Source organism: Oncorhynchus nerka, linkage group LG12 (genome assembly GCF_034236695.1).
Source record: "Oncorhynchus nerka isolate Pitt River linkage group LG12, Oner_Uvic_2.0, whole genome shotgun sequence".
Classification (NCBI taxonomy): domain Eukaryota; kingdom Metazoa; phylum Chordata; class Actinopteri; order Salmoniformes; family Salmonidae; genus Oncorhynchus; species Oncorhynchus nerka.
In genome coordinates, this window is record NC_088407.1 from 90548324 (window position 1) to 90573381 (window position 25058).

The 25058-nt window shown below is 45.2% G+C and overlaps 1 protein-coding gene across 1 annotated transcript in view; it reads right to left on the reverse strand.

The window, feature by feature from the left end:
- Positions 1-25058, reverse strand: part of alms1 (ALMS1 centrosome and basal body associated protein) — an 83681-nt gene that overhangs the window by 33382 nt on the left and 25241 nt on the right. Inside the window, exons 8-9 of the mRNA XM_065025039.1 lie at positions 21220-23223; positions 18370-18485 (exon numbers count right to left, since the gene is read on the reverse strand). Of these exons, the coding sequence (XP_064881111.1) occupies positions 18370-18485; positions 21220-23223 (2120 nt within the window). The remainder of the gene's footprint in view (positions 1-18369; positions 18486-21219; positions 23224-25058) is intronic.

Here is a 25058-nt window from a genome sequence, read left to right on the forward strand (position 1 = left end):
AGGAGTGACTAAGATAGTAGCTGTAGTGGGTGTTTGGTATTGAGTGACTAAGACAGTACCTGTAGTGGGTGTTTGGTATTGAGTGACTATGATAGTACCTGTAGTGGGTGTTTGGTATTGAGTGACTAAGATAGTACCTTTAGTGGGTGTTTGGTATTGAGTGACTAAGATAGTACCTGTAGTGGGTGTTTGGTATTGAGTAGGAGTGACTAAGATAGTACCTGTAGTGGGTGTTTGGTATTGAGTAGGAGTGACTAAGATAGTACCTGTAGTGGGTGTTTGGTATTGAGTAGGAGTGACTATGACAGTAGCTGTAGTGGGTGTTTGGTATTGAGTGACTAAGACAGTACCTGTAGTGGGTGTTTGGTATTGAGTGACTATGATAGTACCTGTAGTGGGTGTTTGGTATTGAGTGACTATGACAGTACCTGTAGTGGGTGTTTGGTATTGAGTGACTAAGATAGTACCTTTAGTGGGTGTTTGGTATTGAGTGACTAAGATAGTACCTGTAGTGGGTGTTTGGTATTGAGTAGACTAAGATAGTACCTGTAGTGGGTGTTTGGTATTGAGTAGGAGTGACTATGATAGTAGCTGTAGTGGGTGTTTGGTATTGAGTGACTAAGATAGTACCTGTAGTGGGTGTTTGGTATTGATAGTACCTGTAGTGGGTGTTTGGTATTGAGTGACTAAGATAGTACCTGTAGTGGGTGTTTGGTATTGAGTGACTAAGATAGTACCTGTAGTGGGTGTTTGGTATTGAGTAGGAGTGACTAAGATAGTAGCTGTAGTTGGTGTTTGGTATTGAGTGACTATGATAGTACCTGTAGTGGGTGTTTGGTATTGAGTGACTAAGACAGTACCTGTAGTGGGTGTTTGGTGACTTGAGTAGGGGTGTTTGGTAGTGACTAAGATAGTACCTGTAGTGGGTGTTTGGTATTGAGTGACTATGATAGTACCTGTAGTGGGTGTTTGGTATTGAGTGACTAAGATAGTACCTGTAGTGGGTGTTTGGTATTGAGTAGGAGTGACTATGACAGTAGCTGTAGTGGGTGTTTGGTATTGAGTGACTAAGACAGTACCTGTAGTGGGTGTTTGGTATTGAGTGACTATGATAGTACCTGTAGTGGGTGTTTGGTATTGAGTGACTAAGACAGTACCTGTAGTGGGTGTTTGGTATTGAGTGACTAAGATAGTACCTTTAGTGGGTGTTTGGTATTGAGTGACTAAGATAGTACCTGTAGTGGGTGTTTGGTATTGAGTAGGAGTGACTAAGATAGTACCTGTAGTGGGTGTTTGGTATTGAGTAGGAGTGACTATGACAGTAGCTGTAGTGGGTGTTTGGTATTGAGTGACTAAGACTAGTACCTGTAGTGGGTGTTTGGTATTGAGTGACTAAGATAGTACCTGTAGTGGGTGTTTGGTATTGAGTGACTAAGATAGTACCTGTAGTGGGTGTTTGGTATTGAGTAGGAGTGACTAAGATAGTACCTGTAGTGGGTGTTTGGTATTGAGTAGGAGTGACTAAGATAGTACCTGTAGTGGGTGTTTGGTATTGAGTGACTAAGACAGTACCTGTAGTGGGTGTTTGGTATTGAGTGTAGTGGGTGTTTGGAGTGACTATGATAGTACCTGTAGTGGGTGTTTGGTATTGAGTGACTAAGATAGTACCTGTAGTGGGTGTTTGGTATTGAGTGACTTGAGATAGTACCCTGTAGTGGGTGTTTGGTATTGAGTAGGAGTGACTAAGATAGTACCTGTAGTGGGTGTGTATTGAGTAGGAGTGACTAAGATAGTACCTGTAGTGGGTGTTTGGTATTGAGTGACTAAGGAGTGACTAGTGACCTAAGTAGTACCTGTAGTGGGTGTTTGGTATTGAGTGACTAAGACAGTACCTGTAGTGGGTGTTTGGTATTGAGTGACTATGATGGTACCTTTAGTGGGTGTTTGGTATTGAGTGACTATGATAGTACCTGTAGTGGGTGTTTGGTATTGAGTAGGAGTGACTAAGATAGTACCTGTAGTGGGTGTTTGGTATTGAGTGACTATGATAGTACCTGTAGTGGGTGTTTGGTATTGAGTGACTATGATAGTACCTGTAGTGGGTGTTTGGTATTGAGTGACTAAGATAGTACCTTTAGTGGGTGTTTGGTATTGAGTGACTAAGATAGTACCTGTAGTGGGTGTTTGGTATTGAGTAGGAGTGACTAAGATAGTACCTGTAGTGGGTGTTTGGTATTGAGTAGGAGTGACTAAGATAGTACCTGTAGTGGGTGTTTGGTGATTGAGTAGGAGTGACTATGACAGTAGCTGTAGTGGGTGTTTGGTATTGAGTGACTAAGATAGTACCTGTAGTGGGTGTTTGGTATTGAGTGACTATGATAGTACCTGTAGTGGGTGTTTGGTATTGAGTGACTATGACAGTACCTGTAGTGGGTGTTTGGTATTGAGTGACTAAGATAGTACCTTTAGTGGGTGTTTGGTATTGAGTGACTAAGATAGTACCTGTAGTGGGTGTTTGGTATTGAGTAGAGTGACTAAGATAGTACCTGTAGTGGGTGTTTGGTATTGAGTAGGAGTGACTATGACAGTAGCTGTAGTGGGTGTTTGGTATTGAGTGACTAAGACAGTACCTGTAGTGGGTGTTTGGTATTGAGTGACTAAGATAGTACCTGTAGTGGGTGTTTGGTATTGAGTGACTAAGATAGTACTTGTAGTGGGTGTTTGGTATTGAGATAGTACCTGAGTGACTAAGATAGTACCTGTAGTGGGTGTTTGGTATTGAGTGACTAAGATAGTAGCTGTAGTGGGTGTTTGGTATTGAGTAGTGATTGAGTGACTATGACAGTACCTGTAGTGGGTGTTTGGTATTGAGTGACTAGACAGACCTGTAGTGTTTGGTACTAAGATAGTACCTGTAGTGGGTGTTTGGTATTGAGTGACTAAGATAGTACTGTAGTGGGTGTTTGGTATTGAGTAGACTAAGATAGTACCTGTAGTGGGTGTTTGGTATTGAGTGACTAAGATAGTAGCTGTAGTGGGTGTTTGGTATTGAGTAGGAGTGACTATGACAGTACCTGTAGTGGGTGTTTGGTATTGAGTGACTAAGACTAAGATAGTACCTGTAGTGGGTGTTTGGTATTGAGTGACTAAGATAGTACCTGTAGTGGGTGTTTGGTATTGAGTAGGAGTGACTAAGACAGTACCTGTAGTGGGTGTTTGGTATTGAGTGACTATGATAGTACCTGTAGTGGGTGTTTGGTATTGAGTGACTAAGATAGTACCTGTAGTGGGTGTTTGGTATTGAGTGACTAAGATAGTACCTGTAGTGGGTGTTTGGTATTAAGTAGGAGTGACTAAGATAGTACCTGTAGTGGGTGTTTGGTATTGAGTGACTAAGACAGTACCTGTAGTGGGTGTTTGGTATTGAGTGACTAAGACAGTACCTGTAGGGGTGTTTGGTATTGAGTAGGAGTGACTAAGATAGTACCTGTAGTGGGTGTTTGGTATTGAGTAGGAGTGACTAAGACAGTACCTGTAGTGGGTGTTTGGTATTGAGTGACTAAGACAGTACCTGTAGAGGGTGTTTGGTATTGAGTGACTAAGACAGTACCTGTAGTGGGTGTTTGGTATTGAGTAGGAGTGACTAAGACAGTACCTGTAGTGGGTGTTTGGTATTGAGTGACTAAGATAGTACCTGTAGTGGGTGTTTGGTATTGAGTGACTAAGATAGTACCTGTAGTGGGTGTTTGGTATTGAGTGACTAAGATAGTACCTGTAGTGGGTGTTTGGTATTGATAGGAGTGACTAAGATAGTAGCTGTAGTGGGTGTTTGGTATTGAGTAGGAGTGACTAAGATAGTACCTGTAGTGGGTGTTTGGTATTGAGTAGGAGTGACTATGACAGTAGCTGTAGTGGGTGTTTGGTATTGAGTGACTAAGATAGTAGATGTAGTGGGTGTTTGGTATTGAGTGACTAAGATAGTACCTTTAGTGGGTGTTTGGTATTGAGTGACTATGATAGTACCTGTAGTGGGTGTTTGGTATTGAGTAGGAGTGACTAAGATAGTAGCTGTAGTGGGTGTTTGGTATTGAGTGACTATGATAGTACCTTTAGTGGGTGTTTGGTATTGAGTGACTATGATAGTACCTGTAGTGGGTGTTTGGTATTGAGTGACTAAGATAGTACCTTTAGTGGGTGTTTGGTATTGAGTGACTAAGATAGTAGCTGTAGTGGGTGTTTGGTATTGAGTAGGAGTGACTAAGATAGTACCTGTAGTGGGTGTTTGGTATTGAGTAGGAGTGACTAAGATAGTACCTGTAGTGGGTGTTTGGTATTGAGTAGGAGTGACTATGACAGTAGCTGTAGTGGGTGTTTGGTATTGAGTGACTAAGACAGTACCTGTAGTGGGTGTTTGGTATTGAGTGACTATGATAGTACCTGTAGTGGGTGTTTGGTATTGAGTGACTATGACAGTACCTGTAGTGGGTGTTTGGTATTGAGTGACTAAGATAGTACCTTTAGTGGGTGTTTGGTATTGAGTGACTAAGATAGTACCTGTAGTGGGTGTTTGGTATTGAGTAGGAGTGACTAAGATAGTACCTGTAGTGGGTGTTTGGTATTGAGTAGGAGTGACTATGACAGTAGCTGTAGTGGGTGTTTGGTATTGAGTGACTAAGACAGTACCTGTAGTGGGTGTTTGGTATTGAGTGACTAAGATAGTACCTGTAGTGGGTGTTTGGTATTGAGTGACTAAGATAGTACTTGTAGTGGGTGTTTGGTATTGAGTAGGAGTGACTAAGACAGTACCTGTAGTGGGTGTTTGGTATTGAGTGACTAAGACAGTACCTGTAGAGGGTGTTTGGTATTGAGTGACTAAGACAGTACCTGTAGTGGGTGTTTGGTATTGAGTAGGAGTGACTAAGACAGTACCTGTAGTGGGTGTTTGGTATTGAGTGACTATGATAGTACCTGTAGTGGGTGTTTGGTATTGAGTGACTAAGATAGTACCTGTAGTGGGTGTTTGGTATTGAGTAGGAGTGACTATGACAGTAGCTGTAGTGGGTGTTTGGTATTGAGTGACTAAGACAGTACCTGTAGTGGGTGTTTGGTATTGAGTGACTATGATAGTACCTGTAGTGGGTGTTTGGTATTGAGTGACTATGACAGTACCTGTAGTGGGTGTTTGGTATTGAGTGACTAAGATAGTACCTTTAGTGGGTGTTTGGTATTGAGTGACTAAGATAGTACCTGTAGTGGGTGTTTGGTATTGAGTAGGAGTGACTAAGATAGTACCTGTAGTGGGTGTTTGGTATTGAGTAGGAGTGACTATGACAGTAGCTGTAGTGGGTGTTTGGTATTGAGTGACTAAGACAGTACCTGTAGTGGGTGTTTGGTATTGAGTGACTAAGATAGTACCTGTAGTGGGTGTTTGGTATTGAGTGACTAAGATAGTACTTGTAGTGGGTGTTTGGTATTGAGTAGGAGTGACTAAGACAGTACCTGTAGTGGGTGTTTGGTATTGAGTGACTAAGACAGTACCTGTAGAGGGTGTTTGGTATTGAGTGACTAAGACAGTACCTGTAGTGGGTGTTTGGTATTGAGTAGGAGTGACTAAGACAGTACCTGTAGTGGGTGTTTGGTATTGAGTGACTATGATAGTACCTGTAGTGGGTGTTTGGTATTGAGTGACTAAGATAGTACCTGTAGTGGGTGTTTGGTATTGAGTAGGAGTGACTAAGATAGTAGCTGTAGTGGGTGTTTGGTATTGAGTAGGAGTGACTAAGATAGTACCTGTAGTGGGTGTTTGGTATTGAGTAGGAGTGACTATGACAGTAGCTGTAGTGGGTGTTTGGTATTGAGTGACTAAGATAGTAGATGTAGTGGGTGTTTGGTATTGAGTGACTAAGATAGTACCTTTAGTGGGTGTTTGGTATTGAGTGACTATGATAGTACCTGTAGTGGGTGTTTGGTATTGAGTAGGAGTGACTAAGATAGTAGCTGTAGTGGGTGTTTGGTATTGAGTGACTATGATAGTACCTTTAGTGGGTGTTTGGTATTGAGTGACTATGATAGTACCTGTAGTGGGTGTTTGGTATTGAGTGACTAAGATAGTACCTTTAGTGGGTGTTTGGTATTGAGTGACTAAGATAGTACCTGTAGTGGGTGTTTGGTATTGAGTAGGAGTGACTAAGATAGTACCTGTAGTGGGTGTTTGGTATTGAGTAGGAGTGACTAAGATAGTACCTGTAGTGGGTGTTTGGTATTGAGTAGGAGTGACTATGACAGTAGCTGTAGTGGGTGTTTGGTATTGAGTGACTAAGACAGTACCTGTAGTGGGTGTTTGGTATTGAGTGACTATGATAGTACCTGTAGTGGGTGTTTGGTATTGAGTGACTATGACAGTACCTGTAGTGGGTGTTTGGTATTGAGTGACTAAGATAGTACCTTTAGTGGGTGTTTGGTATTGAGTGACTAAGATAGTACCTGTAGTGGGTGTTTGGTATTGAGTAGGAGTGACTAAGATAGTACCTGTAGTGGGTGTTTGGTATTGAGTAGGAGTGACTATGACAGTAGCTGTAGTGGGTGTTTGGTATTGAGTGACTAAGACAGTACCTGTAGTGGGTGTTTGGTATTGAGTGACTAAGATAGTACCTGTAGTGGGTGTTTGGTATTGAGTGACTAAGATAGTACTTGTAGTGGGTGTTTGGTATTGAGTAGGAGTGACTAAGATAGTACCTGTAGTGGGTGTTTGGTATTGAGTGACTAAGATAGTAGCTGTAGTGGGTGTTTGGTATTGAGTGACTATGATAGTACCTGTAGTGGGTGTTTGGTATTGAGTGACTAAGACAGTACCTGTAGTGGGTGTTTGGTATTGAGTGACTAAGATAGTACCTGTAGTGGGTGTTTGGTATTGAGTGACTAAGATAGTACTTGTAGTGGGTGTTTGGTATTGAGTAGGAGTGACTAAGATAGTACCTGTAGTGGGTGTTTGGTATTGAGTGACTAAGATAGTAGCTGTAGTGGGTGTTTGGTATTGAGTAGGAGTGACTATGACAGTACCTGTAGTGGGTGTTTGGTATTGAGTAGGAGTGACTAAGATAGTACCTGTAGTGGGTGTTTGGTATTGAGTGACTAAGATAGTAGCTGTAGTGGGTGTTTGGTATTGAGTGACTAAGATAGTACCTGTAGTGGGTGTTTGGTATTGAGTGACTAAGATAGTACCTGTAGTGGGTGTTTGGTATTAAGTAGGAGTGACTAAGACAGTACCTGTAGTGGGTGTTTGGTATTGAGTGACTAAGACAGTACCTGTAGAGGGTGTTTGGTATTGAGTGACTAAGACAGTACCTGTAGTGGGTGTTTGGTATTGAGTAGGAGTGACTAAGACAGTACCTGTAGTGGGTGTTTGGTATTGAGTGACTATGATAGTACCTGTAGTGGGTGTTTGGTATTGAGTGACTAAGATAGTACCTGTAGTGGGTGTTTGGTATTGAGTGACTAAGATAGTACCTGTAGTGGGTGTTTGGTATTAAGTAGGAGTGACTAAGACAGTACCTGTAGTGGGTGTTTGGTATTGAGTGACTAAGACAGTACCTGTAGAGGGTGTTTGGTATTGAGTGACTAAGACAGTACCTGTAGGGGGTGTTTGGTATTGAGTAGGAGTGACTAAGATAGTACCTGTAGTGGGTGTTTGGTATTGAGTAGGAGTGACTAAGACAGTACCTGTAGTGGGTGTTTGGTATTGAGTGACTAAGACAGTACCTGTAGAGGGTGTTTGGTATTGAGTGACTAAGACAGTACCTGTAGTGGGTGTTTGGTATTGAGTAGGAGTGACTAAGACAGTACCTGTAGTGGGTGTTTGGTATTGAGTGACTATGATAGTACCTGTAGTGGGTGTTTGGTATTGAGTGACTAAGATAGTACCTGTAGTGGGTGTTTGGTATTGAGTAGGAGTGACTAAGATAGTAGCTGTAGTGGGTGTTTGGTATTGAGTAGGAGTGACTAAGATAGTACCTGTAGTGGGTGTTTGGTATTGAGTAGGAGTGACTATGACAGTAGCTGTAGTGGGTGTTTGGTATTGAGTGACTAAGATAGTAGCTGTAGTGGGTGTTTGGTATTGAGTGACTAAGATAGTACCTTTAGTGGGTGTTTGGTATTGAGTGACTAAGATAGTACCTGTAGTGGGTGTTTGGTATTGAGTAGGAGTGACTAAGATAGTACCTGTAGTGGGTGTTTGGTATTGAGTAGGAGTGACTATGACAGTAGCTGTAGTGGGTGTTTGGTATTGAGTGACTATGATAGTACCTGTAGTGGGTGTTTGGTATTGAGTGACTGAGACAGTACCTGTAGTGGGTGTTTGGTATTGAGTGACTAAGATAGTACCTGTAGTGGGTGTTTGGTATTGAGTGACTAAGTTAGTACTTGTAGTGGGTGTTTGGTATTGAGTAGGAGTGACTAAGATAGTACCTGTAGTGGGTGTTTGGTATTGAGTGACTAAGATAGTAGCTGTAGTGGGTGTTTGGTATTGAGTGACTAAGACAGTACCTGTAGTGGGTGTTTGGTATTGAGTAGGAGTGACTAAGACAGTACCTGTAGTGGGTGTTTGGTATTGAGTGACTATGATAGTACCTGTAGTGGGTGTTTGGTATTGAGTGACTAAGATAGTACCTGTAGTGGGTGTTTGGTATTGAGTGACTATGACAGTACCTGTAGTGGGTGTTTGGTATTGAGTAGGAGTGACTATGACAGTACCTGTAGTGGGTGTTTGGTATTGAGTAGGAGTGACTAAGATAGTACCTGTAGTGGGTGTTTGGTATTGAGTGACTAAGATAGTAGCTGTAGTGGGTGTTTGGTATTGAGTGACTAAGATAGTACCTGTAGTGGGTGTTTGGTATTGAGTGACTAAGATAGTACCTGTAGTGGGTGTTTGGTATTAAGTAGGAGTGACTAAGACAGTACCTGTAGTGGGTGTTTGGTATTGAGTGACTAAGACAGTACCTGTAGAGGGTGTTTGGTATTGAGTGACTAAGACAGTACCTGTAGTGGGTGTTTGGTATTGAGTAGGAGTGACTAAGACAGTACCTGTAGTGGGTGTTTGGTATTGAGTGACTATGATAGTACCTGTAGTGGGTGTTTGGTATTGAGTGACTAAGATAGTACCTGTAGTGGGTGTTTGGTATTGAGTGACTAAGACAGTACCTGTAGAGGGTGTTTGGTATTGAGTGACTAAGACAGTACCTGTAGGGGGTGTTTGGTATTGAGTAGGAGTGACTAAGATAGTACCTGTAGTGGGTGTTTGGTATTGAGTAGGAGTGACTAAGACAGTACCTGTAGTGGGTGTTTGGTATTGAGTGACTAAGACAGTACCTGTAGAGGGTGTTTGGTATTGAGTGACTAAGACAGTACCTGTAGTGGGTGTTTGGTATTGAGTAGGAGTGACTAAGACAGTACCTGTAGTGGGTGTTTGGTATTGAGTGACTATGATAGTACCTGTAGTGGGTGTTTGGTATTGAGTGACTAAGATAGTACCTGTAGTGGGTGTTTGGTATTGAGTAGGAGTGACTAAGATAGTAGCTGTAGTGGGTGTTTGGTATTGAGTAGGAGTGACTAAGATAGTACCTGTAGTGGGTGTTTGGTATTGAGTAGGAGTGACTATGACAGTAGCTGTAGTGGGTGTTTGGTATTGAGTGACTAAGATAGTAGCTGTAGTGGGTGTTTGGTATTGAGTGACTAAGATAGTACCTTTAGTGGGTGTTTGGTATTGAGTGACTAAGATAGTACCTGTAGTGGGTGTTTGGTATTGAGTAGGAGTGACTAAGATAGTACCTGTAGTGGGTGTTTGGTATTGAGTAGGAGTGACTATGACAGTAGCTGTAGTGGGTGTTTGGTATTGAGTGACTATGATAGTACCTGTAGTGGGTGTTTGGTATTGAGTGACTGAGACAGTACCTGTAGTGGGTGTTTGGTATTGAGTGACTAAGATAGTACCTGTAGTGGGTGTTTGGTATTGAGTGACTAAGTTAGTACTTGTAGTGGGTGTTTGGTATTGAGTAGGAGTGACTAAGATAGTACCTGTAGTGGGTGTTTGGTATTGAGTGACTAAGATAGTAGCTGTAGTGGGTGTTTGGTATTGAGTGACTAAGACAGTACCTGTAGTGGGTGTTTGGTATTGAGTAGGAGTGACTAAGACAGTACCTGTAGTGGGTGTTTGGTATTGAGTGACTATGATAGTACCTGTAGTGGGTGTTTGGTATTGAGTGACTAAGATAGTACCTGTAGTGGGTGTTTGGTATTGAGTGACTATGACAGTACCTGTAGTGGGTGTTTGGTATTGAGTGACTAAGATAGTACCTTTAGTGGGTGTTTGGTATTGAGTGACTAAGATAGTACCTGTAGTGGGTGTTTGGTATTGAGTGACTAAGATAGTACCTGTAGTGGGTGTTTGGTATTGAGTGACTAAGATAGTACTTGTAGTGGGTGTTTGGTATTGAGTAGGAGTGACTAAGATAGTACCTGTAGTGGGTGTTTGGTATTGAGTGACTAAGATAGTAGCTGTAGTGGGTGTTTGGTATTGAGTAGGAGTGACTATGACAGTACCTGTAGTGGGTGTTTGGTATTGAGTAGGAGTGACTAAGATAGTACCTGTAGTGGGTGTTTGGTATTGAGTGACTAAGATAGTAGCTGTAGTGGGTGTTTGGTATTGAGTGACTAAGATAGTACCTGTAGTGGGTGTTTGGTATTGAGTGACTAAGATAGTAGCTGTAGTGGGTGTTTGGTATTGAGTGACTAAGATAGTACCTGTAGTGGGTGTTTGGTATTGAGTGACTAAGATAGTACCTGTAGTGGGTGTTTGGTATTAAGTAGGAGTGACTAAGACAGTACCTGTAGTGGGTGTTTGGTATTGAGTGACTAAGACAGTACCTGTAGAGGGTGTTTGGTATTGAGTGACTAAGACAGTACCTGTAGTGGGTGTTTGGTATTGAGTAGGAGTGACTAAGACAGTACCTGTAGTGGGTGTTTGGTATTGAGTGACTATGATAGTACCTGTAGTGGGTGTTTGGTATTGAGTGACTAAGATAGTACCTGTAGTGGGTGTTTGGTATTGAGTGACTAAGATAGTACCTGTAGTGGGTGTTTGGTATTAAGTAGGAGTGACTAAGACAGTACCTGTAGTGGGTGTTTGGTATTGAGTGACTAAGACAGTACCTGTAGAGGGTGTTTGGTATTGAGTGACTAAGACAGTACCTGTAGGGGGTGTTTGGTATTGAGTAGGAGTGACTAAGATAGTACCTGTAGTGGGTGTTTGGTATTGAGTAGGAGTGACTAAGACAGTACCTGTAGTGGGTGTTTGGTATTGAGTGACTAAGACAGTACCTGTAGAGGGTGTTTGGTATTGAGTGACTAAGACAGTACCTGTAGTGGGTGTTTGGTATTGAGTAGGAGTGACTAAGACAGTACCTGTAGTGGGTGTTTGGTATTGAGTGACTATGATAGTACCTGTAGTGGGTGTTTGGTATTGAGTGACTAAGATAGTACCTGTAGTGGGTGTTTGGTATTGAGTAGGAGTGACTAAGATAGTACCTGTAGTGGGTGTTTGGTATTGAGTAGGAGTGACTAAGATAGTACCTGTAGTGGGTGTTTGGTATTGAGTAGGAGTGACTATGACAGTAGCTGTAGTGGGTGTTTGGTATTGAGTGACTAAGACAGTACCTGTAGTGGGTGTTTGGTATTGAGTGACTATGATAGTACCTGTAGTGGGTGTTTGGTATTGAGTGACTAAGACAGTACCTGTAGTGGGTGTTTGGTATTGAGTGACTAAGATAGTACCTGTAGTGGGTGTTTGGTATTGAGTGACTAAGATAGTACTTGTCGTGGGTGTTTGGTATTGAGTAGGAGTGACTAAGATAGTACCTGTAGTGGGTGTTTGGTATTGAGTGACTAAGATAGTAGCTGTAGTGGGTGTTTGGTATTGAGTAGGAGTGACTATGACAGTACCTGTAGTGGGTGTTTGGTATTGAGTAGGAGTGACTAAGATAGTACCTGTAGTGGGTGTTTGGTATTGAGTGACTAAGATAGTACCTGTAGTGGGTGTTTGGTATTGAGTGACTAAGATAGTACCTGTAGTGGGTGTTTGGTATTGAGTGACTAAGATAGTACCTGTAGTGGGTGTTTGGTATTGAGTGACTAAGATAGTACCTGTAGTGGGTGTTTGGTATTGAGTGACTAAGATAGTAGCTGTAGTGGGTGTTTGGTATTGAGTGACTAAGATAGTACCTGTAGTGGGTGTTTGGTATTGAGTGACTAAGATAGTACCTGTAGTGGGTGTTTGGTATTAAGTAGGAGTGACTAAGACAGTACCTGTAGTGGGTGTTTGGTATTGAGTGACTAAGACAGTACCTGTAGAGGGTGTTTGGTATTGAGTGACTAAGACAGTACCTGTAGTGGGTGTTTGGTATTGAGTAGGAGTGACTAAGACAGTACCTGTAGTGGGTGTTTGGTATTGAGTGACTATGATAGTACCTGTAGTGGGTGTTTGGTATTGAGTGACTAAGACAGTACCTGTAGTGGGTGTTTGGTATTGAGTGACTATGATAGTACCTGTAGTGGGTGTTTGGTATTGAGTGACTAAGATAGTACCTGTAGTGGGTGTTTGGTATTGAGTAGGAGTGACTAAGATAGTAGCTGTAGTGGGTGTTTGGTATTGAGTAGGAGTGACTAAGATAGTACCTGTAGTGGGTGTTTGGTATTGAGTAGGAGTGACTATGACAGTAGCTGTAGTGGGTGTTTGGTATTGAGTGACTAAGATAGTAGCTGTAGTGGATGTTTGGTATTGAGTGACTAAGATAGTACCTGTAGTGGGTGTTTGGTATTGAGTGACTAAGATAGTACCTGTAGTGGGTGTTTGGTATTGAGTAGGAGTGACTAAGATAGTACCTGTAGTGGGTGTTTGGTATTGAGTAGGAGTGACTAAGATAGTACCTGTAGTGGGTGTTTGGTATTGAGTAGGAGTGACTATGACAGTAGCTGTAGTGGGTGTTTGGTATTGAGTGACTAAGACAGTACCTGTAGTGGGTGTTTGGTATTGAGTGACTATGATAGTACCTGTAGTGGGTGTTTGGTATTGAGTGACTAAGACAGTACCTGTAGTGGGTGTTTGGTATTGAGTGACTAAGATAGTACCTGTAGTGGGTGTTTGGTATTAAGTAGGAGTGACTAAGACAGTACCTGTAGTGGGTGTTTGGTATTGAGTGACTAAGACAGTACCTGTAGAGGGTGTTTGGTATTGAGTGACTAAGACAGTACCTGTAGTGGGTGTTTGGTATTGAGTAGGAGTGACTAAGACAGTACCTGTAGTGGGTGTTTGGTATTGAGTGACTATGATAGTACCTGTAGTGGGTGTTTGGTATTGAGTGACTAAGACAGTACCTGTAGTGGGTGTTTGGTATTGAGTGACTATGATAGTACCTGTAGTGGGTGTTTGGTATTGAGTGACTAAGATAGTACCTGTAGTGGGTGTTTGGTATTGAGTAGGAGTGACTAAGACAGTACCTGTAGTGGGTGTTTGGTATTGAGTGACTATGATAGTACCTGTAGTGGGTGTTTGGTATTGAGTGACTAAGATAGTACCTGTAGTGGGTGTTTGGTATTGAGTAGGAGTGACTAAGACAGTACCTGTAGTGGGTGTTTGGTATTGAGTGACTATGATAGTACCTGTAGTGGGTGTTTGGTATTGAGTGACTAAGATAGTACCTGTAGTGGGTGTTTGGTATTGAGTAGGAGTGACTAAGACAGTACCTGTAGTGGGTGTTTGGTATTGAGTGACTAAGACAGTACCTGTAGTGGGTGTTTGGTATTGAGTGACTATGATAGTACCTGTAGTGGGTGTTTGGTATTGAGTGACTATGATAGTACCTGTAGTGGGTGTTTGGTATTGAGTGACTAAGATAGTACCTGTAGTGGGTGTTTGGTATTGAGTAGGAGTGACTAAGATAGTACCTGTAGTGGGTGTTTGGTATTGAGTAGGAGTGACTATGACAGTAGCTGTAGTGGGTGTTTGGTATTGAGTGACTAAGACAGTACCTGTAGTGGGTGTTTGGTATTGAGTGACTATGATAGTACCTGTAGTGGGTGTTTGGTATTGAGTGACTAAGACAGTACCTGTAGTGGGTGTTTGGTATTGAGTGACTAAGATAGTACCTGTAGTGGGTGTTTGGTATTGAGTGACTAAGTTAGTACTTGTAGTGGGTGTTTGGTATTGAGTAGGAGTGACTAAGATAGTACCTGTAGTGGGTGTTTGGTATTGAGTAGGAATGACTATGACAGTACCTGTAGTGGGTGTTTGGTATTGAGTAGGAGTGACTAAGATAGTACCTGTGGTGGGTGTTTGGTATTGAGTGACTAAGATAGTAGCTGTAGTGGGTGTTTGGTATTGAGGGACTAAGATAGTACCTGTAGTGGGTGTTTGGTATTGAGTGACTAAGATAGTAGCTGTAGTGGGTGTTTGGTATTGAGTGACTAAGATAGTACCTGTAGTGGGTGTTTGGTATTGAGTGACTAAGATAGTACCTGTAGTGGGTGTTTGGTATTGAGTAGGAGTGACTAAGATAGTACCTGTAGTGGGTGTTTGGTATTGAGTAGGAGTGACTATGACAGTAGCTGTAGTGGGTGTTTGGTATTGAGTGACTAAGACAGTACCTGTAGTGGGTGTTTGGTATTGAGTGACTATGATAGTACCTGTAGTGGGTGTTTGGTATTGAGTGACTAAGACAGTACCTGTAGTGGGTGTTTGGTATTGAGTGACTAAGATAGTACCTGTAGTGGGTGTTTGGTATTGAGTGACTAAGTTAGTACTTGTAGTGGGTGTTTGGTATTGAGTAGGAGTGACTAAGATAGTACCTGTAGTGGGTGTTTGGTATTGAGTGACTAAGATAGTACCTGTAGTGGGTGTTTGGTATTAAGTAGGAGTGACTAAGACAGTACCTGTAGTGGGTGTTTGGTATTGAGTGACTAAGACAGTACCTGTAGAGGGTGTTTGGTATTGAGTGACTAAGACAGTACCTGTAGTGGGTGTTTGGTATTGAGTAGGAGTGACTAAGACAGTACCTGTAGTGGGTGTTTGGTATTGAGTGACTAAGACAGTACCTGTAGAGGGTGTTTGGTATTGAGTGACTAAGACAGTACCTGTAGTGGGTGTTTGGTATTGAGTAGGAGTGACTAAGACAGTACCTGTAGTGGGTGTTTGGTATTGAGTGACTATGATAGTACCTGTAGTGGGTGTTTGGTATTGAGTGACTAAGACAGTACCTGTAGTGGGTGTTTGGTATTGAGTGACTAAGATAGTACCTGTAGTGGGTGTTTGGTATTGAGTAGGAGTGACTAAGATAGTAGCTGTAGTGGGTGTTTGGTATTGAGTAGGAGTGACTAAGATAGTACCTGTAGTGGGTGTTTGGTATTGAGTGACTAAGATAGTACCTTTAGTGGGTGTTTGGTATTGAGTTACTAAGATAGTACCTGTAGTGGGTGTTTGGTATTGAGTAGGAGTGACTAAGATAGTACCTGTAGTGGGTGTTTGGTATTGAGTAGGAGTGACTAAGATAGTACCTGTAGTGGGTGTTTGGTATTGAGTAGGAGTGACTATGACAGTAGCTGTAGTGGGTGTTTGGTATTGAGTGACTAAGACAGTACCTGTAGTGGGTGTTTGGTATTGAGTGACTATGATAGTACCTGTAGTGGGTGTTTGGTATTGAGTGACTAAGACAGTACCTGTAGTGGGTGTTTGGTATTGAGTGACTAAGATAGTACCTGTAGTGGGTGTTTGGTATTGAGTGACTAAGATAGTACCTGTAGTGGGTGTTTGGTATTGAGTGACTAAGATAGTACCTGTAGTGGGTGTTTGGTATTAAGTAGGAGTGACTAAGACAGTACCTGTAGTGGGTGTTTGGTATTGAGTGACTAAGACAGTACCTGTAGAGGGTGTTTGGTATTGAGTGACTAAGACAGTACCTGTAGTGGGTGTTTGGTATTGAGTAGGAGTGACTAAGACAGTACCTGTAGTGGGTGTTTGGTATTGAGTGACTATGATAGTACCTGTAGTGGGTGTTTGGTATTGAGTGACTAAGACAGTACCTGTAGTGGGTGTTTGGTATTGAGTGACTAAGATAGTACCTGTAGTGGGTGTTTGGTATTGAGTAGGAGTGACTAAGATAGTAGCTGTAGTGGGTGTTTGGTATTGAGTAGGAGTGACTAAGATAGTACCTGTAGTGGGTGTTTGGTATTGAGTAGGAGTGACTATGACAGTAGCTGTAGTGGGTGTTTGGTATTGAGTGACTAAGATAGTAGCTGTAGTGGATGTTTGGTATTGAGTGACTAAGATAGTACCTGTAGTGGGTGTTTGGTATTGAGTGACTAAGATAGTACCTTTAGTGGGTGTTTGGTATTGAGTTACTAAGATAGTACCTGTAGTGGGTGTTTGGTATTGAGTAGGAGTGACTAAGATAGTACCTGTAGTGGGTGTTTGGTATTGAGTAGGAGTGACTAAGATAGTACCTGTAGTGGGTGTTTGGTATTGAGTAGGAGTGACTATGACAGTAGCTGTAGTGGGTGTTTGGTATTGAGTGACTAAGACAGTACCTGTAGTGGGTGTTTGGTATTGAGTGACTATGATAGTACCTGTAGTGGGTGTTTGGTATTGAGTGACTAAGACAGTACCTGTAGTGGGTGTTTGGTATTGAGTGACTAAGTTAGTACTTGTAGTGGGTGTTTGGTATTGAGTAGGAGTGACTAAGATAGTACCTGTAGTGGGTGTTTGGTATTGAGTGACTAAGATAGTAGCTGTAGTGGGTGTTTGGTATTGAGTAGGAATGACTATGACAGTACCTGTAGTGGGTGTTTGGTATTGAGTAGGAGTGACTAAGATAGTACCTGTAGTGGGTGTTTGGTATTGAGTGACTATGATAGTACCTGTAGTGGGTGTTTGGTATTGAGTGACTAAGACAGTACCTGTAGTGGGTGTTTGGTATTGAGTGACTATGATAGTAGCTGTAGTGGGTGTTTGTTATTGAGTAGGAGTGACTAAGATAGTACCTGTAGTGGGTGTTTGGTATTGAGTAGGAGTGACTAAGATAGTACCTGTAGTGGGTGTTTGGTATTGAGTGACTAAGATAGTAGCTGTAGTGGGTGTTTGGTATTGAGTAGGAGTGACTATGACAGTACCTGTAGTGGGTGTTTGGTATTGAGTGACTAAGATAGTAGCTGTAGTGGGTGTTTAGTATTGAGTAGGAGTGACTATGACAGTACCTGTAGTGGCTGTTTGGTATTGAGTGACTAAGATAGTACCTGTATTGGGTGTTTGGTATTGAGTAGGAGTGACTAAGATAGTACCTGTAGTGGGTGTTTGGTATTGAGTGACTAAGATAGTAGCTGTAGTGGGTGTTTGGTATTGAGTGACTAAGATAGTACATGTAGTGGGTGTTTGGTATTGAGTGACTAAGATAGTAGCTGTAGTGGGTGTTTGGTATTGAGTGACTAAGATAGTACCTGTAGTGGGTGTTTGGTATTGAGTGACTAAGATAGTACCTGTAGTGGGTGTTTGGTATTAAGTAGGAGTGACTATGACAGTACCTGTAGTGGGTGTTTGGTATTGAGTGACTAAGATAGTACCTGTAGTGGGTGTTTGGTATTGAGTAGGAGTGACTATGACAGTACCTGTAGTGGGTGTTTGGTATTGAGTGACTAAGACAGTACCTGTAGAGGGTGTTTGGTATTGAGTGACTAAGACAGTACCTGTAGTGGGTGTTTGGTATTGAGTAGGAGTGACTAAGATAGTACCTGTAGTGGGTGTTTGGTATTGAGTGACTAAGACAGTACCTGTAGTGGGTGTTTGGTATTGAGTGACTATGATAGTACCTGTAGTAGGTGTTTGGTATTGAGTGACTAAGACAGTACCTGTAGTGGGTGTTTGGTATTGAGTGACTATGATAGTACCTGTAGTGGGTGTTTGGTATTGAGTGACTATGATAGTACCTGTAGTGGGTGTTTGGTATTGAGTGACTAAGACAGTACCTGTAGTGGGTGTTTGGTATTGAGTGACTATGATAGTACCTGTAGTGGGTGTTTGGTATTGAGTGACTAAGATAGTACCTGTAGTGGGTGTTTGGTATAGAGTGACTATGACAGTACCTGTAGTGGGTGTTTGGTATTGAGTGACTATGATAGTACCTGTAGTGGGTGTTTGGTATTGAGTGACTAAGATAGTACCTGTAGTGGGTGTTTGGTATTGAGTGACTAAGATAGTACCTGTAGTGGGTGTTTGGTATAGAGTGACTATGATAGTACCTGTAGTGGGTGTTTGGTATAGAGTGACTATGACAGTACCTGTAGTGGGTGTTTAAAGAGTATCTCTCTCTTGATCTCTTCTATGCGTTGTCTATCCTCCATGTTGAGCTCCAGAGTTTCACACAGCTGCCCCGACACCTTCAGCCTCAGCCACTCTTGGGGTTGACACAATCAGGGCAAGTTGGGATACAAACATCAACATGTATGTTATAACCTGGGAATTATCTTTAATTAGCTTATTTTTATTTTATCCACCAGGTTTCCGGGAATAATTCATACTTGAGTAAATGTAATGCCTCCTCTACACTCTAACCACTAGGCTACCAGCCGCCCCTACGCTCTAACCACTAGGCTACCTGCCTCCTCTACGCTCTAACCACTAGTGTACCTGCCTCCCCTACACTCTAACCACTAGGCTCCCTGCCTCCCCTACACTCTAACCACTAGGCTACCTGCCTCCCCTACACTCTAACCACTAGGCTACCTGCCTCCTCTACGCTCTAACCACTAGTGTACCTGCCTCCCCTACACTCTAACCACTAGGCTCCCTGCCTCCCCTACACTCTAACCACTAGGCTCCCTGCCGCCCCATAATGAGTATATCAGTTGGATATGACTAAGGGAGTTCCAGTATACTGTAAGCAAGACTTTGAGACATGCCTTTATTAGCATTAGCTTACTTTATTCCAATCTGTTGATAATTCAGTTGATCTTAACTAAGGGGAGTTTTCCTCTGGGCTTTTTCTAGGCCTAATGGCTGTTTCCTCGTCTCCTCACGATGCTGCTGCCTGCCTTCACCACTGTTCTCAAACCCAGTTTAAATCAATACAGATGACTGTTCAAACCCAGTTTAAATCAATACAGATGACTGCCTTTTTTATTTCGGTTTCGGGATCATTTAACTTCAGTGATGTCGTACCAGAACAGGCCTCAGCTCACCGGGCTCGGGTCAGACCAGGCCTCAGCTCACCGGGCTCGGGTCAGACCAGGCCTCAGCTCACCGGGCTCGGGTCAGACCAGGCCTCAGCTCACCGGGCTCGGGTCAGACCAGGCCTCAGCTCACCGGGCTCGGGTCAGACCAGGCCTCAGCTCACCGGGCTCGGGTCAGACCAGGCCTCAGCTCACCGGGCTTGGGTCAGACAAGGCCTCAGCTCACTGGGCTCGGGTCAGACCAGGCCTCAGCCCACTGGGCTCGGGTCAGACCAGGCCTCAGCTCACCGGGCTCGGGTCAGACCAGGCCTCAGCTCACCGGGCTCGGGTCAGACCAGGCCTCAGCTCACCGGGCTCGGGTCAGACCAGGCCTCAGCTCACCGGGCTCGGGTCAGACCAGGCCTCAGCTCACCGGGCTCGGGTCAGACCAGGCCTCAGCTCACCGGGCTTGGGTCAGACAAGGCCTCAGCTCACTGGGCTCGGGTCAGACCAGGCCTCAGCCCACCGGGCTCGGGTCAGACCAGGCCTCAGCTCACCGGGCTCGGGTCAGACCAGGCCTCAGCTCACCGGGCTCGGGTCAGACCAGGCCTCAGCTCACCGGGCTCGGGTCAGACCAGGCCTCAGCTCACCGGGCTTGGGTCAGACAAGGCCTCAGCTCACTGGGCTCGGGTCAGACCAGGCCTCAGCCCACCGGGCTCGGGTCAGACCAGGCCTCAGCTCACCGGGCTCGGGTCAGACCAGGCCTCAGCTCACCGGGCTCGGGTCAGACCAGGCCTCAGCTCACCGGGCTCGGGTCAGACCAGGCCTCAGCTCACCGGGCTTGGGTCAGACAAGGCCTCAGCTCACTGGGCTCGGGTCAGACCAGGCCTCAGCCCACTGGGCTCGGGTCAGACCAGGCCTCAGCTCACGGGCTCGGGTCAGACCAGGCCTCAGCTCACCGGGCTCGGGTCAGACCAGGCCTCAGCTCACCGGGCTTGGGTCAGACAAGGCCTCAGCTCACCGGGCTCGGGTCAGACCAGGCCTCAGCTCACCGGGCTCGGGTCAGACCAGGCCTCAGCTCACCGGGCTTGGGTCAGACAAGGCCTCAGCTCACCGGGCTTGGGTCAGACCAGGCCTCAGCTCACCGGGCTTGGGTCAAAGCAAGATCAAATGTTCAGTTCTGATGAGAACTCTTGAACTGCATTCGGGTCTCGTGTTCAGTCCGGCTTGGAACTGAGAGCGACTCGGTGTAAAGTAAATACGCTAAAGGCTTCTACCTGGTGGGATAATGAGCCAATCTGCTTCTACCTGGTGGGATAATGAGCCAATCTGCTTCTACCTGGTGGGATAATGAGCCAATCTGCTTCTACCTGGTGGGATAATGAGCCAATCTGCTTCTACCTGGTGGGATAATGAGCCAATCTGCTTCTACCTGGTGGGATAATGAGCCAATCTGCTTCTACCTGGTGGGATAATGAGCCAATCTGCTTCTACCTGGTGGGATAATGAGCCAATCTGCTTCTACCTGGTGGGATAATGAGCCAATCTGCTTTACCTGGTGGGATAATGAGCCAATCTGCTTCTACCTGGTGGGATAATGAGCCAATCTGCTTCTACCTGGTGGGATAATGAGCCAATCTGCTTCTACCTGGTGGGATAATGAGCCATCTGCTGCTGCTCATACTGTGGAATTGCAATAGTGCCACATTGGGGAAAATATTGTCATTTCCCATGACAATTTTTTGAGGGGGGGGTGTAAAGTGTTCCCGGGACAGTTACCGGTGTTAATCCCTACCCAATACTTGTGGTAAGCAGACCCTAGGTAGGTACTATTAGTGCATCACACTCTCAAATGGAGCCCTATTCCCTACTTAGTGTCCCTACGTTTGCTCAGAGCCCAATAGGCCCTGGTCAAAAATAGTGCACTACAGAATAGGGCTCCATTTGGGTCGAACCCTTGGTAGTGGGTTAGTTACTGACCTCTGGCTCTGCTCTCCTCCAGGTCTGCTGTGGCGGTACTGGCTCGGCTGGACAGGGACGCCACCGTGGCTGGGGACTCACTCTGGAGCAGCCTGGCTACCCTGGCAGCTAGAGAACTGCTGCTGCTGCCACCATCACTCAGAGCATCTCCACCCTGATCCCCACCGTGGGCCGGCTCAGACAGACCTCCACACCCCTGCTCAGAGCCCACGGGACAGGAGGACGAAGAGGACGAAGAGCTTCCCTCTTCTGGAGCCATCTGCACTTCTGTGTGTCCTCCTCCCACTGTTGTTGTTGGAGCCTGCTGCAGCTTGCCAACGCCAGCATCACCCAATGAGGGACCAGGTTGGCTGACCGGCATAACTGACAACAGCACAGGGCCAATCCGCGTGTCCGAGAGGCCAGCACTGCAGCCCTCAGGCTCCGCCCTCCGCACGGATTCGGTCAGGAGGAAGGTGGAGCTACTGCCAGAGATGTCCTGTGGTGGTCTCCCATAATGCTCTCTGTCTTCAGAACTGTCATGTGATCTCCCATGATGCTCTCTGTCTTCAGAACTGTCCCTTGGTCTTCCATGATGCTCTCTGTCTTCAGAACTGTCCCTTGGTCTCCCATGATGCTCTCTGTCTTCAGAACTGTCATGTGATCTCCCATGATGCTCTCTGTCTTCAGAACTGTCCCTTGGTCTTCCATGATGCTCTCTGTCTTCAGAACTGTCCCTCGGTCTCCCATGATGCTCTCTGTCTTCAGAACTGTCCCTTGGTCTCCCATGATGCTCTCTGTCTTCAGAACTGTCCCTTGGTCTCCCATGATGCTCTCTGTCTTCAGAACTGTCCTGTGGTCTTCCATAATGCTCTCTGTCCTGTAGTAGTCTCCCAGACTCCTCTCTGGCAGGTGTGGACTGATGCTCTGCTTCTCTGGTTAGCCTGACATGACCTTCCCCGCTGTAGGCAGAGCTCTCCCTATTCCTAACTGCCGGCAGCATGGAGTCAGAGGAGGAGCAAAGCAAGGAGCAGTGACTCCTTGGGTCCCCCACCCCGGCCCCACCAGAGGAGGAGGTGAAGGAGGAGTCCTGGAATACCTCCATCTTCCTCCTGAGAGAGAGGAGCAGCATGTCGTCGTCAGAGTGGAGGAGGTGGGAGGAGGCGCCGGAGGAGGCGCCAGAGATGGAGGACCCACCAGAAACAATGTTTTCAGCCCGGCCCAGCAGAAGCCTAATGTCCTGCAGAGTCTGGGAGCCTACGAAGGAATCATCAGGATTACTACGATCCATGGTGGTGTTAACCTGGGGACAGGACGCTACTGCACTGTCTCTGTACTGAGACAAGACGTCTCTGTCCATGTCTCTGTTCCTGTATAAACTGTCTCTGTCTCCATCTCTGTACTGAGACAAGACGTCTCTGTCCATGTCTCTGTTCCTGTATAAACTGTCTCTGTCTCCATCTCTGTACTGAGATAAGCTGTCAGCACTGGACTCAAGCCCCCCTGCCAGTTCTATAGCAGCCTGGGTGGAGACATTCACTCTGCTGTCTCTCTGATGTTGTTCAGTGGACTGTAGGTCCGGAAGCAAACCAGGGTACTTTTTATTTTTGGACTCTGGTGCAGGGAGCTGGTAGATGTGGAGGTCAAGGGGCTGGGTGGACTGTGGTGCAGGGAGCTGGTAGAAGTCAAGGGGCTGGGTGGACTGTGGTGCAGGGAGCTGGTAGAAGTCAAGGGGCTGGGTGGACTGTGGTGCAGGGGAGGATGGCTGGAGGCAGTGAGGATCCTGCTGGGAGTCCTGGAGCACTGTGTTCTCCACTGGGGGGCAGAAGGCCATCCTCTGACTGCCCTGGCTGGGAGACCTGTCTCTCTCTGGTCCCGGAGAGGGGGACAGGCAGCTCCTGGTGTTCTCTGCCTGGCTCCTTATGGGATGGAGATGGAGGCTGTCCACACTGAGAGGTAGAGACATGCTTGAGGCCACAGACAGCAGGCTGGACCTGGAGAACTCTCCTTTTTGAGGGCTGTCGCCTGGGAACACCACGGGAGAGGAGAGGATGTTACTTGGGTCTAATCTTGAATGCTGATTGGTTAAAACCGCATTTCAGACAGTGTCTATTCCACAAGTTGTCACCGGCTAAATCTATGACGTTAAAATGCCTATTTACTCTGTTCCATCTGACTGTACAATCCACTGTCTCATCAGCCCAGCCAGGCAATTTATAAACTTGATCTCCACTATATGGAGACGAAGGTCAACTAGTTTGAAGTGTTTCCAGATTCAGTTTGAAGTGATTGTGTTAGCTGTGTTGTTGGCTAGCTCCTCTGAACAACAGGTGTCCTGACGCGAGAACATATTTTCTATACCAGGTGAAATTGGGCCTCGTTGGCTCATTGTTATGGATGTATCCAAATAAATGTCACTAGAAAACAGCTTCAACAAATACAGCTACTTTGTTGTTATTCTGGCTACACTGTTTTACGTGACTGTAAGTTAGCTGTAGTTGGCTAGCTAGCAAGCAAGGGATAAGAACGTTACCAGCCAGTCTGGCAATGGAACATTTAGAACCAACGACTGGGTCGGGTCCGTAGATACAGAACCAAAAGACTGAACGACTGGGTCGGGTCCATAGATACAGAACAAAAAGACTGAACGACTGGGTCGGGTCCATAGATACAGAACGACTGGGTCGTGTCCATAGTTACAGAACATTTAGACTGAACGACTGGGTCGGGTCCATAGATACAGAACAAAAAGACTGAACGACTGGGTCGGGTCCATAGATACAGAACGACTAGGTCTCGTCCATAGATACAGAACAACAAGACTGAACGACTGGGTCTCATCCATAGATACAGAACTACTGGGTCTCGTCCATAGATACAGAACAAAAAGACTGAACGACTGGGTCGGGTCCATAGATACAGAACAAAAAGACTGAAGGACTGGGTCGGGTCCATAGATACAGAACGACTGGGTCGGGTCCATAGATACAGAACAACAAGACTGAACGACTGGGTCGGGTCCATAGATACAGAACAAAAAGACTGAACGACTGGGTCGGGTCCATAGATACAGAACAAAAAGACTGAACGACTGGGTCGGGTCCATAGATACAGAACAAAAAGACTGAAGGACTGGGTCGGGTCCATAGATACAGAACGACTGGGTCGGGTCCATAGATACAGAACGACTGGGTCGGGTCCATAGATACAGAACAACAAGACTGAACGACTGGGTCGGGTCCGTAGATACAGAACGACTGGGTCGGGTCCATAGATACAGAACAAAAAGACTGAAGGACTGGGTCGGGTCCATAGATACAGAACGACTGGGTCGGGTCCATAGATACAGAACAACAAGACTGAACGACTGGGTCGGGTCCATAGATACAGAACAACAAGACTGAACGACTGGGTCGGGTCCATAGATACAGAACAAAAAGACTGAACGACTGGGTCGGGTCCATAGATACAGAACGACTGGGTCTCATCCATAGATACAGAACGACTGGGTCGGGTCCATAGATACAGAACGACTGGGTCGGGTCCATAGATACAGAACGACTGGGTCGGGTCCATAGATACAGAACAACAAGACTGAACGACTGGGTCGGGTCGATAGATACAGAACGACTGGGTCGGGTCCATAGATACAGAACAACAAGACTGAACGACTGGGTCGGGTCCGTAGATACAGAACCAAAAGACTGAACGACTGGGTCTCATCCATAGATACAGAACGACTGGGTCTCGTCCATAGATACAGAACAAAAAAACTGAACGACTGGGTCTCATCCATAGATACAGAACGACTGGGTCTCGTCCATAGATACAGAACAAAAAGACTGAACGACTGGGTCGGG